Source organism: Maylandia zebra, linkage group LG9 (assembly GCF_041146795.1).
Source record: "Maylandia zebra isolate NMK-2024a linkage group LG9, Mzebra_GT3a, whole genome shotgun sequence".
NCBI classification, from domain to species: Eukaryota; Metazoa; Chordata; class Actinopteri; order Cichliformes; family Cichlidae; genus Maylandia; species Maylandia zebra.
The window spans coordinates 1,955,075-1,970,144 of NC_135175.1; the positions used below are offsets into that span (position 1 = coordinate 1,955,075).

At 44.1% G+C, this 15,070-nt stretch overlaps 1 protein-coding gene across 1 annotated transcript; it reads right to left on the reverse strand.

The window, feature by feature from the left end:
- Positions 1-1,507: 1,507 nt before the first annotated feature.
- On the reverse strand, positions 1,508-13,078 carry LOC101482112 (uncharacterized). Its single transcript, XM_076888729.1, has 3 exons — positions 12,980-13,078; positions 6,308-6,977; positions 1,508-4,996 (listed from the first exon to the last, which is right to left on the reverse strand). The coding sequence occupies exons 1-3, from the start codon at positions 13,076-13,078 to the stop codon at positions 4,683-4,685; spliced, it is 1,083 nt and encodes a 360-aa protein (XP_076744844.1). The 3' UTR covers positions 1,508-4,682.
- Between the last annotated feature and the right edge of the window lie 1,992 nt (positions 13,079-15,070).

Genomic DNA, 15,070 nt, shown 5'->3' on the forward strand with positions numbered 1-15,070 from the left:
TCCATTCGAGCGTGCATTCACATCTACAGCCAATTTATAATCACCAATTAACCCAACATGCAAAAAACCCCAATCATAACCATCAATAACAAATTGTAAAGTGAATGTGTTGTTATCATGTTATTTGGTGTTTTACCCTAAACAAATAATGTCACCCCGATTCATAATAATTATTAGCAGATTTTATTTATTAGTAGATATGACTTAATTTTATTTATGTCACTATTTTGGTGGTTTAAAAAAAAAGAATAAATGTAATATTTATTATAGTCGATAAGAGACGTTTACATTATATTTCTATTTTTATATTCACTATATTTACTTACATTTTTATGTGTGTTTTTCAGTGATGACCAGTTGTTGTTCTGTAACAAAGTTGCATTGCTGAGCGCGTTCCGAATAATTCAAGGTGCGAAGCAAAGGTGAGACTGGTGAAAACGAACCACAGACACGTAGACGCTTGTTAAAGGCGCTCTGAATGCATTACAGCATCATCGTTCAACATGCAGGGTGATCAAAGCCACAGTCCTCCGTTGCGTTTCGGTGGCTCGGCCTATCCAAATAAAAACAATAACCCTCATCATCCCGTCTGCCTCTGCAACAGGTATTAGAAGGATTTGTTTCAGTTTTATAAAAGCACCACATGCATCTGTTCCTCTGCTGTGATCATATTTATTTACCATTCATAAAGTTTTTAAACTTCAGTGGCATCTATTAAAAATATTTCATTGTCTTTTAACAATAAATAACGATTAATTAACTGCAGTTAAATGTTCCCTGAATTTAATCTGTGGGTTTTTTTCTTTGTGAAGCTTATTAAAATGAAAAGTGCTTGAAAGCCCCGTTTTGTCCTGAAGGCTGTCCGAACAGTTTTAATATATCATGAAAAAGAAGATCTTTTTTACTGTTATTTAAAATTTTCAGTCTTTAGTAGAATACCAAAATTATGATGCGTGCTGAACCCGTGGCATTTCTGCAGCACTGAGTAGAGCCTGCAGGTCTTTCCCTCAGATGCACGACTGAAGCAAACCCAGGGCAGCAAATCCTTTGGTGGATCTTGTAAGGTCGCAACACATTTTTCAGGAGTGTATTGATATTTCTTTTCTTGCTTTTCTTTGTTTTTTTGAACTGATGAAAATTCTATTAGTTAGTGTAAAGAAGTGAAAATAAGAGGGATAAAAATGGCTCTTTTTGAAAAAGAGGAAACGATTTTAAAATCTGCTCGTCAGTCACATTGTTTCAGCCGTTACTGCTTGTGTGTGTGTAGTTTGAACAAACCTGGCAATTTAGTAAAAAATATCTACTATTTACAAATGAAAGTTTCACAGCTCGTCTGCCTTTTTTAAATACACTGGATATTTCCGCCTCTTTGAACTTAACTGCCAAAGAGCAGAACAGAGGAGATCGTTTTGTTTTTACTCTCTGAGGGGGAAAGGCCAACAGAGTGTGGGGACAGAAAGTGTTCAAGTTATTAACCCGAATATTTAACACTAATGCAGTTCTCACCTCGTGTATTTTTTATTTTGTGTTATGATATGAAACAGGCCTCAAGCACACAGTAAAGGCCTCTTTCCACATCAATGTGTGTGTGTGTGTGTGTGTGTATACACAAGTTGTTAATTAATGCTTCGTTTCACACTTCAATTTGAAGAGAGGGATTTATTTGTATTTACAGCCACAATTTATTGACAGAAATAAGGCACACTTACAGGACAACCTCACATGTGTTGAAAAGAGTGGTTAGCCTAAAGGGATCACCGTAGTCATCAGCAGCTGCAGCAGCATGTCGTCAGCACACAACAGCATTAGTGCACGAGCACAGGAGCACACATGCACTTTAGATAGGCGTCACTCTCAGCACACAATGCCTCATTCGTCCACGCCTCAAAGAAATTGAGCGTTGCATTTGACAGGACATGTCAACAGTGGGTTTTACAGCAAAGCAGCTCTTTTGAAACAGTCCAAACACAGGCTGGCACACACAGCGACTAACACAACACTTTATACCACATCACGGTGTGCTCATCACCACCACTGAAGAGCCCAAAATCAGTCAGGAAATGCAACAGTTGACTGCCTGGATGCATGTGTTTGCTTTTTAATGCAAACAAAGGAATCATCGCAGGCTAACGGTGTAGCAGTGGAGCTAGATGTAAGGTGTTTACACAATGCAACATGAGATGACAGCAGCGGTGGCAGCCAGCTGAAGCCCCGCAGCAGCAACAAACACAGTTGCAGGTAGCAAACAGCGAGAGGACCGCGTCCACGCTACGGCACAGTGGACATGCAGAGCAGGGGAGGAGGCTCCTTTTTGGATTCGTCATTACCCCACAAATGCTCCGGTTTACATCCTCCTACACACGTTTAAGCATGTTGCTCTGTTTGTTTCCACGAGCAAAGGAGCAGTAATTATCAGCTAAGCCAAGTGTTAAGCATTAATTGCATTATTGGAATAATCTGCAGTGGTAATGACTGGGATGATTTGTATAATTACAGTCACAAGCATGTCTAAGTGACTCTAACTTTTATATTCGACGTGGCAGCAAAGCCGGCGCAGAAACTGCTTCTTAAAGGCTCGGAAAAGCCCGGCGATACGGAAATCTGCAGCACACAATCACGGGAGGCGATGCATGTGAGGACGTGGCTGTATGACTCGAGCTGATCCTATTAAGTGTTTAAATGGATTTTACACGGCTGTTAAGGTTCAGAATGTGCCATCAGACATGGAGATGGAATCCATATTCATGATGTATTGGCCCGGCTGGCAACGCAGAAAAAGCTGGTTATAGACCATTTGAGCCAAGGGTAATTGTTTATCTAGACGCCGCTTTCCTCAATGCATAAATTGAGCTGTCGACTGCTCGTGGTGGACATTTTGTTTTCTCAGCTATGAGTGTGTGCGTGCATTAGTGTGAATGTGTGTGAGGCTCAGCGGCAGCAGCAGCGTTACATGTGGCGTAAACCTCACTGCGATAAATGCCATTTGAGCAGCCATTTGCATAAAAAAGGGGGAACACAAGAGGCAGCTCAGCACAGCTCAGTCACAGAATAAATGCACTACACGGAGCTGAAGAAAAGGAGGTTCCACTCTGTAACCGCAGCCGGTGGATGTCCACTGGCCCCTCAGTAAATATTACAGGCCCACGCTGATGTCACACTCTAATGAAGCCAAACTTAATCACACAGCTTTTATGGTAGTTTTTGTTTAGCTGTGCTGAGCACAGAGCGCTGTGCCTGCAGCGTGCGCACACGAGGACTGACGCTCAAACAAGAGAAGCAGTCTGAAGCCATCACCACACACTCTCAGTATGTTCTTGGTGTTGTTGGCATCTTCGGTGTTAGACAGAATTGAGCCTTGGTCTTCATCCTTCTTATCGATGAGTGCATTCACGAGCTGGGCCCACGTCCTTATTTTAGGTTTGACAGCGTTTTTAGTAGATAGAGGATTAAATGTGAACTGAGCTGTGGTTTGGGGAAGGCATGGGAGGGATCCCCGTTTACTAATGAGAAAAGAAGACGTGAAAGAACTGAAAAAGGGGAGGCAGGCTGGGGCAAGAAAACAAGAACGAAAAGCTTGTAGAGCTAGGGGCGTGTTTGGAGGCGTGGTCAGATCATTTATCTCCAATTGTACTAATAATCTTTTTTATTAATTGACTAATTTCCAAACCTTCAAGGACCAAAAAAGCCTTTCTTCTACATACCCAGTGTGAGTGTGCGGGGCTATCCCACCTGTCACACACAGCCCTGGAGTCTAAGGTACAGCCAGTCCAGTGCAGACCAAGGAAATGAAAGATGTAAAGATATTACACCTGATGAGCTGTGCTTTAGTTTCTATGTTTAAATCTAGAGCCTTATCTTTGCTTATTTCATGTTGTCGGCACACAGAGTGCCAGGCGGGAGTATTAATGCAGATCCAGTGCTCAGCACAGAAACCTGTTGCTCGCGTGAGAGAATGTGTCCTTCCTGACGGGAAGGCTTCAGACAGGCATCTGTCTGCTGCCACTGCTTGTTCCAGGCTGGCTTTGCAGGAACACGTACACATGCACACGTCTAATAATCCAGCGTTTCCCTCAAAGAACAACACACACACTGAAAGACTACATCCACACACCACGCCTCGCAGACAGAGACACACCGACAGATGTATGGTGGGACAGACACGAGGACACTGTCGACCTCACACCATGGCTCAGCACACAGGAAGTGGGCGGGAAGGCAAGACAGCGGGATGCAGCGGAAATCAAAGAAGAGATGGGTTTTCTTTATAGGAAGGTGGAGCGTGGAGGTGTGGCTTCACCCAACCTGACAGACCTCCGTGGTTGGGTGGTGTTTTGTCGGGGGGAGGTGAGGTGGGTGAGTGCGGGGGGGGGGCTGAGGGGTATTGGGCGAAGAGAGGACTCTCCTCGACTACGCGTATTCTTAAGCAATAACAACGTGATCTGTATTATCCACCCAAGAATACCCGTCACCGAAGAGAGTCTTTCAGTAAACAGGGGAGCTAAGCCAGAAAGCACGTGAGCAGCGCCACTGCCATCGTATCATCATCACCACCACCATCACCACCATGGCCATCGCCGCTGCCATCAGCAGCCCCCCTTCAGGCTCCGGTGGCAAACAGAAACATACACATACACAGAGAGTGGCCAGTGCATTGATTGAAGACGCCTCGCTGCAGTGTGAGGCTAGGCTCCATCAATGGCTCCTCTGCAAAGGAGAAAATTGACAATGGTGGCATTTTCAATCCAAGCCAGCAAGTGGGTGTCAGAGGGAGACACAGAAAACAGAGAAAAAAAGGGTGTGAAAAAGCTCACGTTACATCGATTCAGTCTCTCACGCCTCTGTGCAACCATCTCTGCAAGCGACAGGGGGAGCGTGAGAAACGGCGACCGTCTCTCACCTGGACTACAGCCCGGCAGCACCGCCCAGATCTCCCGAAAGCTCATCCAGCTCTTCCCCATGAGACCTGGGAAGGAGGGGTTGGAGGGTGACAGGGGGGCTGGGGTGCACACACAGGGGAGACGGAGGGTTAGGCAGGTCAGGCCAGGAGCTGCTGTGGTGTGACAATAGCCCTGTACACTCCATTACCATCCCCTCCCCACCCCCATGGGACAGGCAGAGAAATCAACACATGGATTATACAACGGGAGGGAGGGAGGGGGCAGCACATGCAGGCAACTCATTTGTTTGATTTTATGAAATACTACTGTGTTTCTGCAGGTGTCTAGCTTACTGGAGCGGGCTATTTACTGGAAGAGCAAGCATTTTGTACAGAGTTTACTTGTTGCAACTTGTTAACTTTAAAATTGACTTTAAATCGGTTCCTAAGTATTAGTTTGGCAGATTTATTTCTTTATTTTGAAATTAAAGCAATGTATTTAAATGTCGGTGGGTGATGCATGAATAATGGATGGAAAGTTCAAGCAAATTTATTCCGTTCTATTCTAATTAAACTAGCCGGCTGAATACAAAGAGCACGCTCCAGCTAAGCTGATCCAAAATCATTCCATTGATTTTTTCCCCACAATCAGGCTGCTTTGGTAAAAGGTTGTCAGTCTGTGTCTCTGTCACGCTGGCACTAAATGAACTGTTTCATTGTTCCTGAGAACTGAAAAATCATATTTAACAGGAGGAACAGATGGTGTGACTGGACTTGCAATCAGAAAACACAGTGACGAGGATGAAAAATCCCAACGTGCAGATGAGCTGAAGCAGAACGAAGAAACAAACTGATGATCAGAGTCAGCAGCCCCAAGCTGGCAGGAGGAAGACTGAGGAGCAACGAGACAAAGAAGGAAGAAAGCAGAGGCTAACCTAGCATCCCCTCCTCTATTCTTCACTTAAGCTCGACTCAGCCAGGCCAGTCTGCACACACACACACACACACTCAGAGAGGTCGGCCGGCCCAAGTATCATTGATTGTAGAGTGGAAGCTCCCTGGAGTCTCATCAGATTACTATGAGCATGATTGTGTCAGTCTTTGTTTGTGAGCGTCAGGAAGAGCAGCAGCACACATCAGGAGGATGCTGCCTCACACAGTTGCTTTCTTTCTCTTTGCTCAGGAGCTGCAGGTACTCCCTCCTGTCTCCACTCAACTTTCAGGACCTTGCTTACACACACACACATTCACACATCTTGTGGTTCTTCTAAAGTGCCCACAGTCTGGTGAAGATGATGAGTGCAGACAGGAGAGCAGGCTGATGGAGGTGATGTAGAAGCCAGGTTTTTTTTCTGCGCTTCACAGGATGTGCAAATGGAGACAGCAAAGTATGGAAGTGCGAGCTCTGTGTGTGCCACTCTGGCCTCTTACCCTGCTTCCTCCTGTCACTCAGGGTGGTGCCTCTCCTCAGCTCTCCTACAATTCTCCTTGCCTCGCTGAGGGTCCGTGGCAAACTGGGAGGTGGTGATCTCCCTCCCCCTCCCAGTTCCAGGAAGAGCTCCCTGAGGAGAAGGTGGAGGCAGATCCCGGCAGGAGACGGAGCATCCAGCAGCGAGAGCGGCGGCCGCTGCGCCGCTGCTGATGGAGGCAGCGGTACGGATGCTGCGGCTGCTGCTGCCAGAGAGGGATGAGCGAAGGACGCTTCACAAAAGAGCTCCTCTTCTTCTCCTTTCCCTCCTCTACTTCTTCTTCTCCTTCCACTTTTCCTGCTGCTCTCCAGCACTGAAAGAAGCCAGTTGTTGCTCTGCCGTGGCAAATGAACAGGCAGCCGGCGACAAGCTGGTGGAGCGAGTGAGAAAGCAGGCAGATGGGAGAGAGAGAGAGAGAGAGAGAGGGAAAGTGCAAGTGTGTGGTGTGATGTGGCATCTGTGAGAGAGTGATAGAGGAGAGAGGGAAAGATAAAACAGGGGGCAGGAGGATAGATGAACCAGGAAGAAGGTGGGGTAAGGTAGGATGCAGGGAGAGAGCAAGAGAGAGAGAGAGAGGTATTGCAGCAATGAAAACCTTGAGCCAGCAGCAGTCTGTCTAAGCCACATCCCTGCTACGAGGAGAGGTAGAGAATAATTAGATTTGAGCATTTCACACACACACACACACACACACACACACACACACACACACACGTCCTGGAACCTAGTACTGCTGGATTAATTGATGTACTGTGTGCTTCACGGCCCTCAGCCAACACTTCCACCAGCAGCCACTAAACTGTGGGAGAAAAAAATGAGAAATGAAGTGAGGGGTGACTGTGATGATGCTGGAGAAGAAGAGGAGGAAGAGAGGAAATGAATGGGCCCCTGGGACTGATGAAAGCATACCACGAGGATGTGAGGAATCACTGATACGCGCACACACACAGGACGACGAGGCTGCTGTGTGGACTGAAGTCTGCCAACGTTTCCTATTAGCCGTCTTTGTTAAACATGTTAAGGGGACGCTTCAGGCGATGTGAGCCAAATGCCCGTGTTCCTACGGCGATGTGTGATGTCACACAGCTGATATTTCACACACTTCTCATTCATGCTGACTGAATGTGAGCGGTGTGAAACAGCAGTGAGCACACACGGTGTGTGTTTTTCTTTATGAAAATAATAATAACCATATCCTTTTTTCACACGCTGTACAGTAGAATAGCAAATGACAAAGTTCACAGGTTAGAGTCAAATGTCCACCTCTGGAATATTCTTGATATTTATAATTGAGCGATTTTTATATTGTTTGTTTATATTGTTTTAATCAATTTTAAATCATGCTTTTTATTTGTTTTTGTTTCTAATGTCTCTGTAAAGCACTTTGAATCACCTTGTTGTTGAATTGTGCTATACAAATAAATTTGCCTTGCCTTGCCTATATCGGTGCTATTTGTTAAGTTTGTATCATATTAGTTTGGTCTGTTATTGTTACTGTCTTGGAGCATCTGTACCCCACAGGGATCAATAAAGTATTCTGATTCATGAACATTCAGAAACTGATCAGTGACCAAAGTGTGACTCGAACCCTCACATCAGCCCTGCAGAGTAGCAGGGACAGTATGAACAAACAGAAGGATGAAAGCGAGGAGAAATGAAACCGAGTTCCTCGGGGCCCATTTAAGATGCTCTTAATTCCACACTGCTCTCTTAACACGCTGCAACAGGCGCTGACATTTTCAATTAGGAAGACTTAAAATCATTTGTGGGGGAGAAAACGAGCCCGTGTTTTGAAGCAGAGATGGTGGTCAGATCATATAAGGTTCCCTGTAGGTGTCCAGCTCTCTTTCACACACACACAGGCAGGAACACAGCAGTAATGTTGTGCCATTCTTTTTCAAAGCCGTGCCAGAAATGAAATGCGGACAAACATCCAAGAAGCTTTCATGTTCTCCTTCTATTTCTGTGTTTACTGTAGCTGCACTGAAGGGCACAAGCTGCACACCAAATCTCTCAGTGACTATTGAGAAATTAGGCGGTGCGATCCTTGCAACATGCCTGTGTGTGATGATTCTGTTTGTTCTCTTTTGTTCTTGTTTGAGTCCTCTTTCCACATTTGAACAAAGTCGACTGTGAGTAGATTAAAAAAAAGAAGCAGCCACACAAATGCTTAATTTCAGCAGTGTCTTCATTTCAATGGAGCAACAGAGCAATTACATTTACATCTCTGCTACTTCCTCTGACACTGGCGAATCTCCAGAGTCAATGGAAATTAAAATCTCTCAAGGATTCCACAGTGATCAGCGGCGCCTTTGAGGGTGAATGGGGGGGGGGGGGGGGGGTAAAATAATCATACACGGCTTTATCTGCGAAAGAGATGGTTCGTTAATGTATAGCAGACAAAAGAGCCTGAGGAGCTGTGGCTGGGGGGGCACTGGTTCTGTTTCGTAGTGGTGTAGTGCCCCCTAGTGGCAATGAGCCCACTTGCTGTGGCATTGTTCAGCCACAGATGGTCCTTTTACCGGGATAAGCCGAGAGACACTGAATATCAGAGATCAGGGTTATCAGTGTGTGCGGGAATAAGACCCACAATACACACCCAGGACTGTGCAGAGTAATCTAAGCAATCCAGTCTCAGATACACACCCAGCACCAGCACAGCAACACCATTCAGCTTATTAATATTTGACCACCTGACATGGAGAATGTCATTCCTCCTGCATTTCTACTGGAAAGTGCATTTAAATAATCACAACACTGCTGCTCTGTGTTTGAGGCTTCAACCTAACAGCACATGTCTTTCTGTCATACATGCAGACTTTGTGGTGAACTTAATGACTCTTTACACACACACACACACACACACACGCACACACACACACACACGCACACACGCACACACACACGCACGCACACACACACACACACGCACACACACACGCACACACACACACACACACACACACACACGCACACGCACGCATGCACACACACGCACGCACACACACAGTGTAGAGATCTCTGCCAATAGCTGCAAAGCTTCTTCATTAACGCCGAGTGCTCACAGGCAGGCTGGCAGGGTTTAGAGGTCCACATGTTTTTGTTTGTTTGTTTCTATCAAAGGTTTTTAGACGGTCCGTCATAGCTGAGGTGGACATTACTGTGGACATGGGCAGAAATGTTTTATTATTAAATGCTTATATTAAGAGCACTGTGGGACTAGACATGAGCTGTAACTGTGCTGCTCATTCCTCTTTGTTAACATAGTGCTGAGAGATTATGCATTTTTATGAACAAATGTGTTTTGGCATGAACATGGTGCCACATGTGTTCTGAATAAGAATGTCCCACTATGTGTTGCTCATGTTTGTGTTTTCCTTTACATAAAAAACACACTTCTTCCATAAATTAACATTTGGAAAAGTAAAAAAAAAAGGTGTTTATATTCACCTTCACTGAAGTGAATTTCCTCGAGTTCCTCACTAAACACATTGACATGTTTTGTCCGCAGCATTCATCCCAAAGAATCAGGCTGGACTGAAAATCTTTTTGCTCTGATACAGAGCGAGAGGAGAGAGAGAGAGGAAGGTCTCCACTTTTCAAAGCAGCCAGCCATACAAAAGCCACTGAATTGAGCTTGAAGCACCACAAGGCCAAATATCAGAACAGCAACATGTACAGCACAACTGTAACACAAAGACAGAAAGAGGAAAAAGGAAAAATCCATAAGCCATCAGCAGCCAATTAATCCCATAAAGCGGTTTTCAATGACAAGCTGGAGCCTCGCCTTTCCTGCCGTGCTCAACAAATCACAGGTCTGCGCATGCACGTCTACTTCATTAGACAGGTGACTCGCACTACAGCAAAGTCACGCGGTGTGTTTTTGAAATCAAGGTCTTTGTGTCTGAGTTTTAGCTCAAATAGCTAGAGATTTGTATCTTGGAGCCATACATTTAAATAATGCCAGAGTGCAGATGAATTATGTCAGCCAGGTTTGGCACACTTTATTATTTATTCCCTTTTTATTATATGCTTCCATTGTCTACAGAGGTAAGGATGACGGTTCTCTTTCTACTGCCTTTCTGTTTCATGTCAGTGTGGAAGTATGCAATGTGCAGTTTATGTAGTTAAAAAACAAACAGCGAGCACATCGACGGGTCATGCCCAGCAGTTTTTGTGTTGTTGCGATGTACTGAGGATTGTTCTCCTGAGGGGCCACAGGGCAAACACTTCTTTTTGGCTCTCTACAGACTCCTACTATATGTGTTAGTTACATTGTTTCCCCTGATACCCAGAAACCAAGCACAGATTCAGAGCTGAAATGACTTCACTCTAAGAACATAAAGTGCTCCATTGTACCTTTAGCAGTGCAGCTCGTCAGTGAGGACATTATTAAGATAATGCTGCTGTACCTTTGACAGGGGGTACTCTTGTGGTTGGTACCTTACAGAGACCAGTTCTGAATATCTGGTAATATTTTTTACATCTTTTTGTAATATTACTAAAATGGATCTTTAAAAAAACAAAAGGTGCAAAGGCGCTGTAGCCACCCCTTAAAGCCTCTGGGTATTTGAAGTTCCAGTTGCCAAGGTAACCTCCAATGGATTTACTGGCATGTCATATGTTAATCGTAGGACCTGCCCACTTTGCGTCACCAGCATTTATTTGTCCGGTAGTTATTTAAAGCCACAGAATGTCACTGACTTTCTCTGGTCTTTGATTGCTGTGAACTGCTTCCTGTGTGGACACAGCTTTGGTGCTTCATTTCTTTGGTGACACTTTGTTATAAAGTACAAAGTTATTGCTTCATTAATCTGTAGTAACAGTTAACTTGCTGCACAAAATAACAAAAATGTTTTAATTACATTTATAAATAATTAGTCATTGTGATTTATGAATATTATTGTCATTAGTTTCTATAACAGAAAATATCAAATTACAGTTTTGCATATTCTGTGAAGCATCACAGCTGATCATGTTTTGCAATGAAGGTTTCTTTACTAATCAGTTATCCCATTTAATTCCAAGGATATAAAATGCTTCTGTTGAGTCAAAGCTGCCAGCGTCATAGAGGCACGAGGTTTCCCACAGGAGGCAGCATCCAGCAGAAGGTCTTAACTACAACTGAAAATTGCAGTTTATGAAATCAACAGGAATTTAAAAAGTGCTTAACTCGGGAGATGCAGTGTAGGTGACTGTTTCACATTCAGGCTCCAGCGTGGCCAACAGAACTGCTCGCTGTGCCACAGTTTTCTATCAAGCTGAGTTTCTTAGCTGAGAAAATCCTGCCAATTTTCAAAGTAAAAGAACCTTTGCAGATTAAGTGCTCTGTGTGAGGACATGTTATTTGAATCCTTGCAAAGGATGAAACACATTTGAATCAAACTATTCATAATCTTAACGAGCAGTTTTGGCATCTAAACCTAACCGAAAGCAAATTTATCTAGTCACTGATGGCTTTAACTCTTTTTATTGTCTGATGTAAGACTGAGATCCTTAACTTCATAATTATGATTATGAAGTTACACTTTATAATATGGCTGCATTTGCACTGTAGTTAACTGGAACTGAAATGGATTTTATTAAAAATTACAATGTAATCATATTTATCATAACTACAAATACTTAATGATAAGTACAGTAGAATAAGGGAGCAGCAAGTCAGTGTTTTACAGGAAGCAAATAAAAAATTATACTCTAAGCAAACTTAAGTAATATATGAGTAACCTTAGGCAGTGATTTTTTTTTTGTAAGTATTGCATAACTTTAGGTATTTTACAGGACAGAACAGACTCGAGTGCAGACACAGCTCTTGAAAAAGTTCACAGTTTATTTACAGCAGGGAACACCACAGTGCAATATATATACAGTGAGCTGGGTGGGGGCCCAGGGCTCTGGGGAGAAGAGGGAAGGGAATCCACGCACTCCCTTCCTGCTCACTGCTGTTTCACACCGTTCACATTCAGTCAGCATGAATGAGAAGGGAAGTGTGTGAAATATTAGCTGTGTGACATCACACATCACCGTAGGAACCCGCTCTCCCTTCCTTGGTCCTCACCCGGACCGTTCCACCTCCCCTTCACATTGCACTCCACCTGCGAGCAAGTAAACCCTGCAAGTTATACAGTGCCTCATGCAGAACTCCTCTGATATCTCTCTCCTTCTGTTTCAGTGACCTCCATCGTCACTCTACTCCTTAATCATGTTTTGATTCATGCCTCTCTCCTTCCACAAACTTAAGATGTAATCTGGTGTTTGTTAATAAATTCTGATTAGAAATCTGTCTATTGTACCTTCACCTGTATCTGCTTTTGGGTCCACTTTTCGGCATCGGCCTTTGCGGACGTGACGAGCTTCCTTATCCTGATGTCAGGGGCTTCTATCGCCTCCTTTTGGCCAGTTATTTATCCCAGCGAGGTATCTGATCATTGGCAGAGCATAGGTATTGATTGGGAGATTTCCAGGTGTCCTTGATGCCTGCAATGTTGACTTCTGGTAGTGCAGAAGTCAGTCCCCTCAGTTCTGATTACCTTCCCTCTCTTTGCTGCATCCCACTACACTTCTATAGTCCAAGGTGCTGTATATCCTTGTGGTGGACACCAGTGAATCAATGTCTCATTCAGTCCTGGGATACATCTTGATGGTGGTGGACAACTGCTCCATTCTGTAGTTGGTATCTGTAGCCAATCTTGTCAATAATCTCACTGAGGGGGTTCAAACCTTTGCAGAACATAGTGGAGACAAAGCATCTCTCCTTGGTTAATCCCAGACTTGATGGTAACTTGTGCTATAGGCTTGAAGTTGGCCTCTAGTGTTGTACACCACATCCCCAATGAGTTCCTGATAAAGGTTCTTAGGGTCCTGTTGATCTTGTATAGTTCTAGTGTAGATCACTCCGTTGGTTTCAGCAATGGCCACTGTAGGGTTGTCTGTAATGCTGCATTCACATCTTCTAGTAGACCTTCAGAGGGTACTTCACTTAATCTTGGTAACTGGCTATGGAGGGTCCTGGTTTGCCATGATCCTGTCTTTCAGGCCCATTCCTCTCACCAGCGTTAGCGAGCGATGTGGAGGACTCCTGCCGTCTATGGCGTCGGTACCGGAGGAACTGCATCGCTGTGATCCAGCCTGGAATCCTTCTAAATGGAAGCGCTGTAGAAGTGGACGTATACGTGCCATGCGCTCTGGGAAGTGTGTTCAGGTCAGAACTTGGATGCGGCAGGTCCTTACCATTGGCGACCCTGGCTGTTTAGGACTTTATTTTGGACTCAAACAGCGCTACCTTCTTCCTGTTTACGTCATTGACGTCGCTCACCCGACGCAGTTTAATTGGTCGCCATGCCAACGGGATACGAGGGGAGGTGAAGCGAATATAAACAACCTACAATTACTGACTGCTACCACGGATGGACAGAGAGTTAAATTAGCTCTCTTAAATGCAAGATTTGTATCAAATAAAACTCATGTACTTCGGGACTTTTTTGGCACTCATAAGCCGGACGTCATGTTCCTAACATACCGTCCACTTAAATATAATGGCTTATTTATTTTGGAATTTTCAGACTAAGGATTCTTATAGTGGGGGACTTTAATATTCATCTGTGTTGTGAGGATAAACCCCTGGTCAAAAATTTCTTAAATGTAAGTGATTCCTCAAACTTCACACAATTGTGTCTCGGCCAACAGGTAAGGGCCACACCCTAGACCTTGTGTTGGGTTATGGACTGAATGTATCAATGACTGAAAATTGTGTTTTACCTATTTTCAACAACTCACCAATTTTATTTGATATTTTAATCCCTAAATCTCCAGCTTCTGAGGCGCGCACATAGTAACATTGTGTGGTTTTTCTAAAATGTTTTGTTATATTAATTATGTTTCTCTTTCTTTGAGTTACCTGGGTTTGGGCGGTGGCTGTTTCCTGTCTGGGCAAAAGGCGTGGCTGAGGACTCTGGGGACAAAATGCCTGCTCAGCAGAACCAACCATGGGCTTACCAGGAGCAGGGGTGTTTTAGGTTTAGTTAGGTTATTCTGTGCTTAGTTAATATTAGTGTGTGTTTTTGTTTTCCCCCCTATTGTGTTCAAATGGTTTGGCCAAATCATTATAAAAGCTACCCTCATGTGTCTTTGTAATTAGGTCAGTTTGTGAGTTAAGTTGTGTCTCACTTTGTTGTTTAAGTTTTTGGAAATTACTTTTTGTAGAGTTATATTTAGTTGACCTGTTTTATGGGCCTGCTAAGTATGGTTTTGAATTTTGTTAATTTTTGGACTTTTTGAGGGTTAAAATAAAGAAAACCCTTTTGAAGATATTTTTTTTGCCTGTGTCCTCTTTGCTTTGGCTGCTTGGTCCCTCACAATTGGTGGCAGCAGTGGGATCTGCCAGTTGAGGACACAGTTTTTTTTTTCTAACTAACGGGCAAGGCAAGAGGAGCATACGTTCATATGGATATTGATGACTCTCTCAGCTATGACAAAGTTAAAGCTGCAATTTTGTCCAAGTATGATGTTAACCCTGAGACCTACAGGCAGCGATTCCGTTCACTGGAAGTCAGGCTTGATGAGAACCCCAAGGAGTTGTATGCTCGACTTAAAGATCTGTACGGGAAATGGATTCAGCCAAAAGGTTTGGATTCGAGAGCACAATCCGTCTTCTGCAGCGAAGGCAGCTGAGCTGGCAGAAGTGTTTGTAGCTGCCAGGAGGAAAGGGCAACCTTGGACCTGTAAT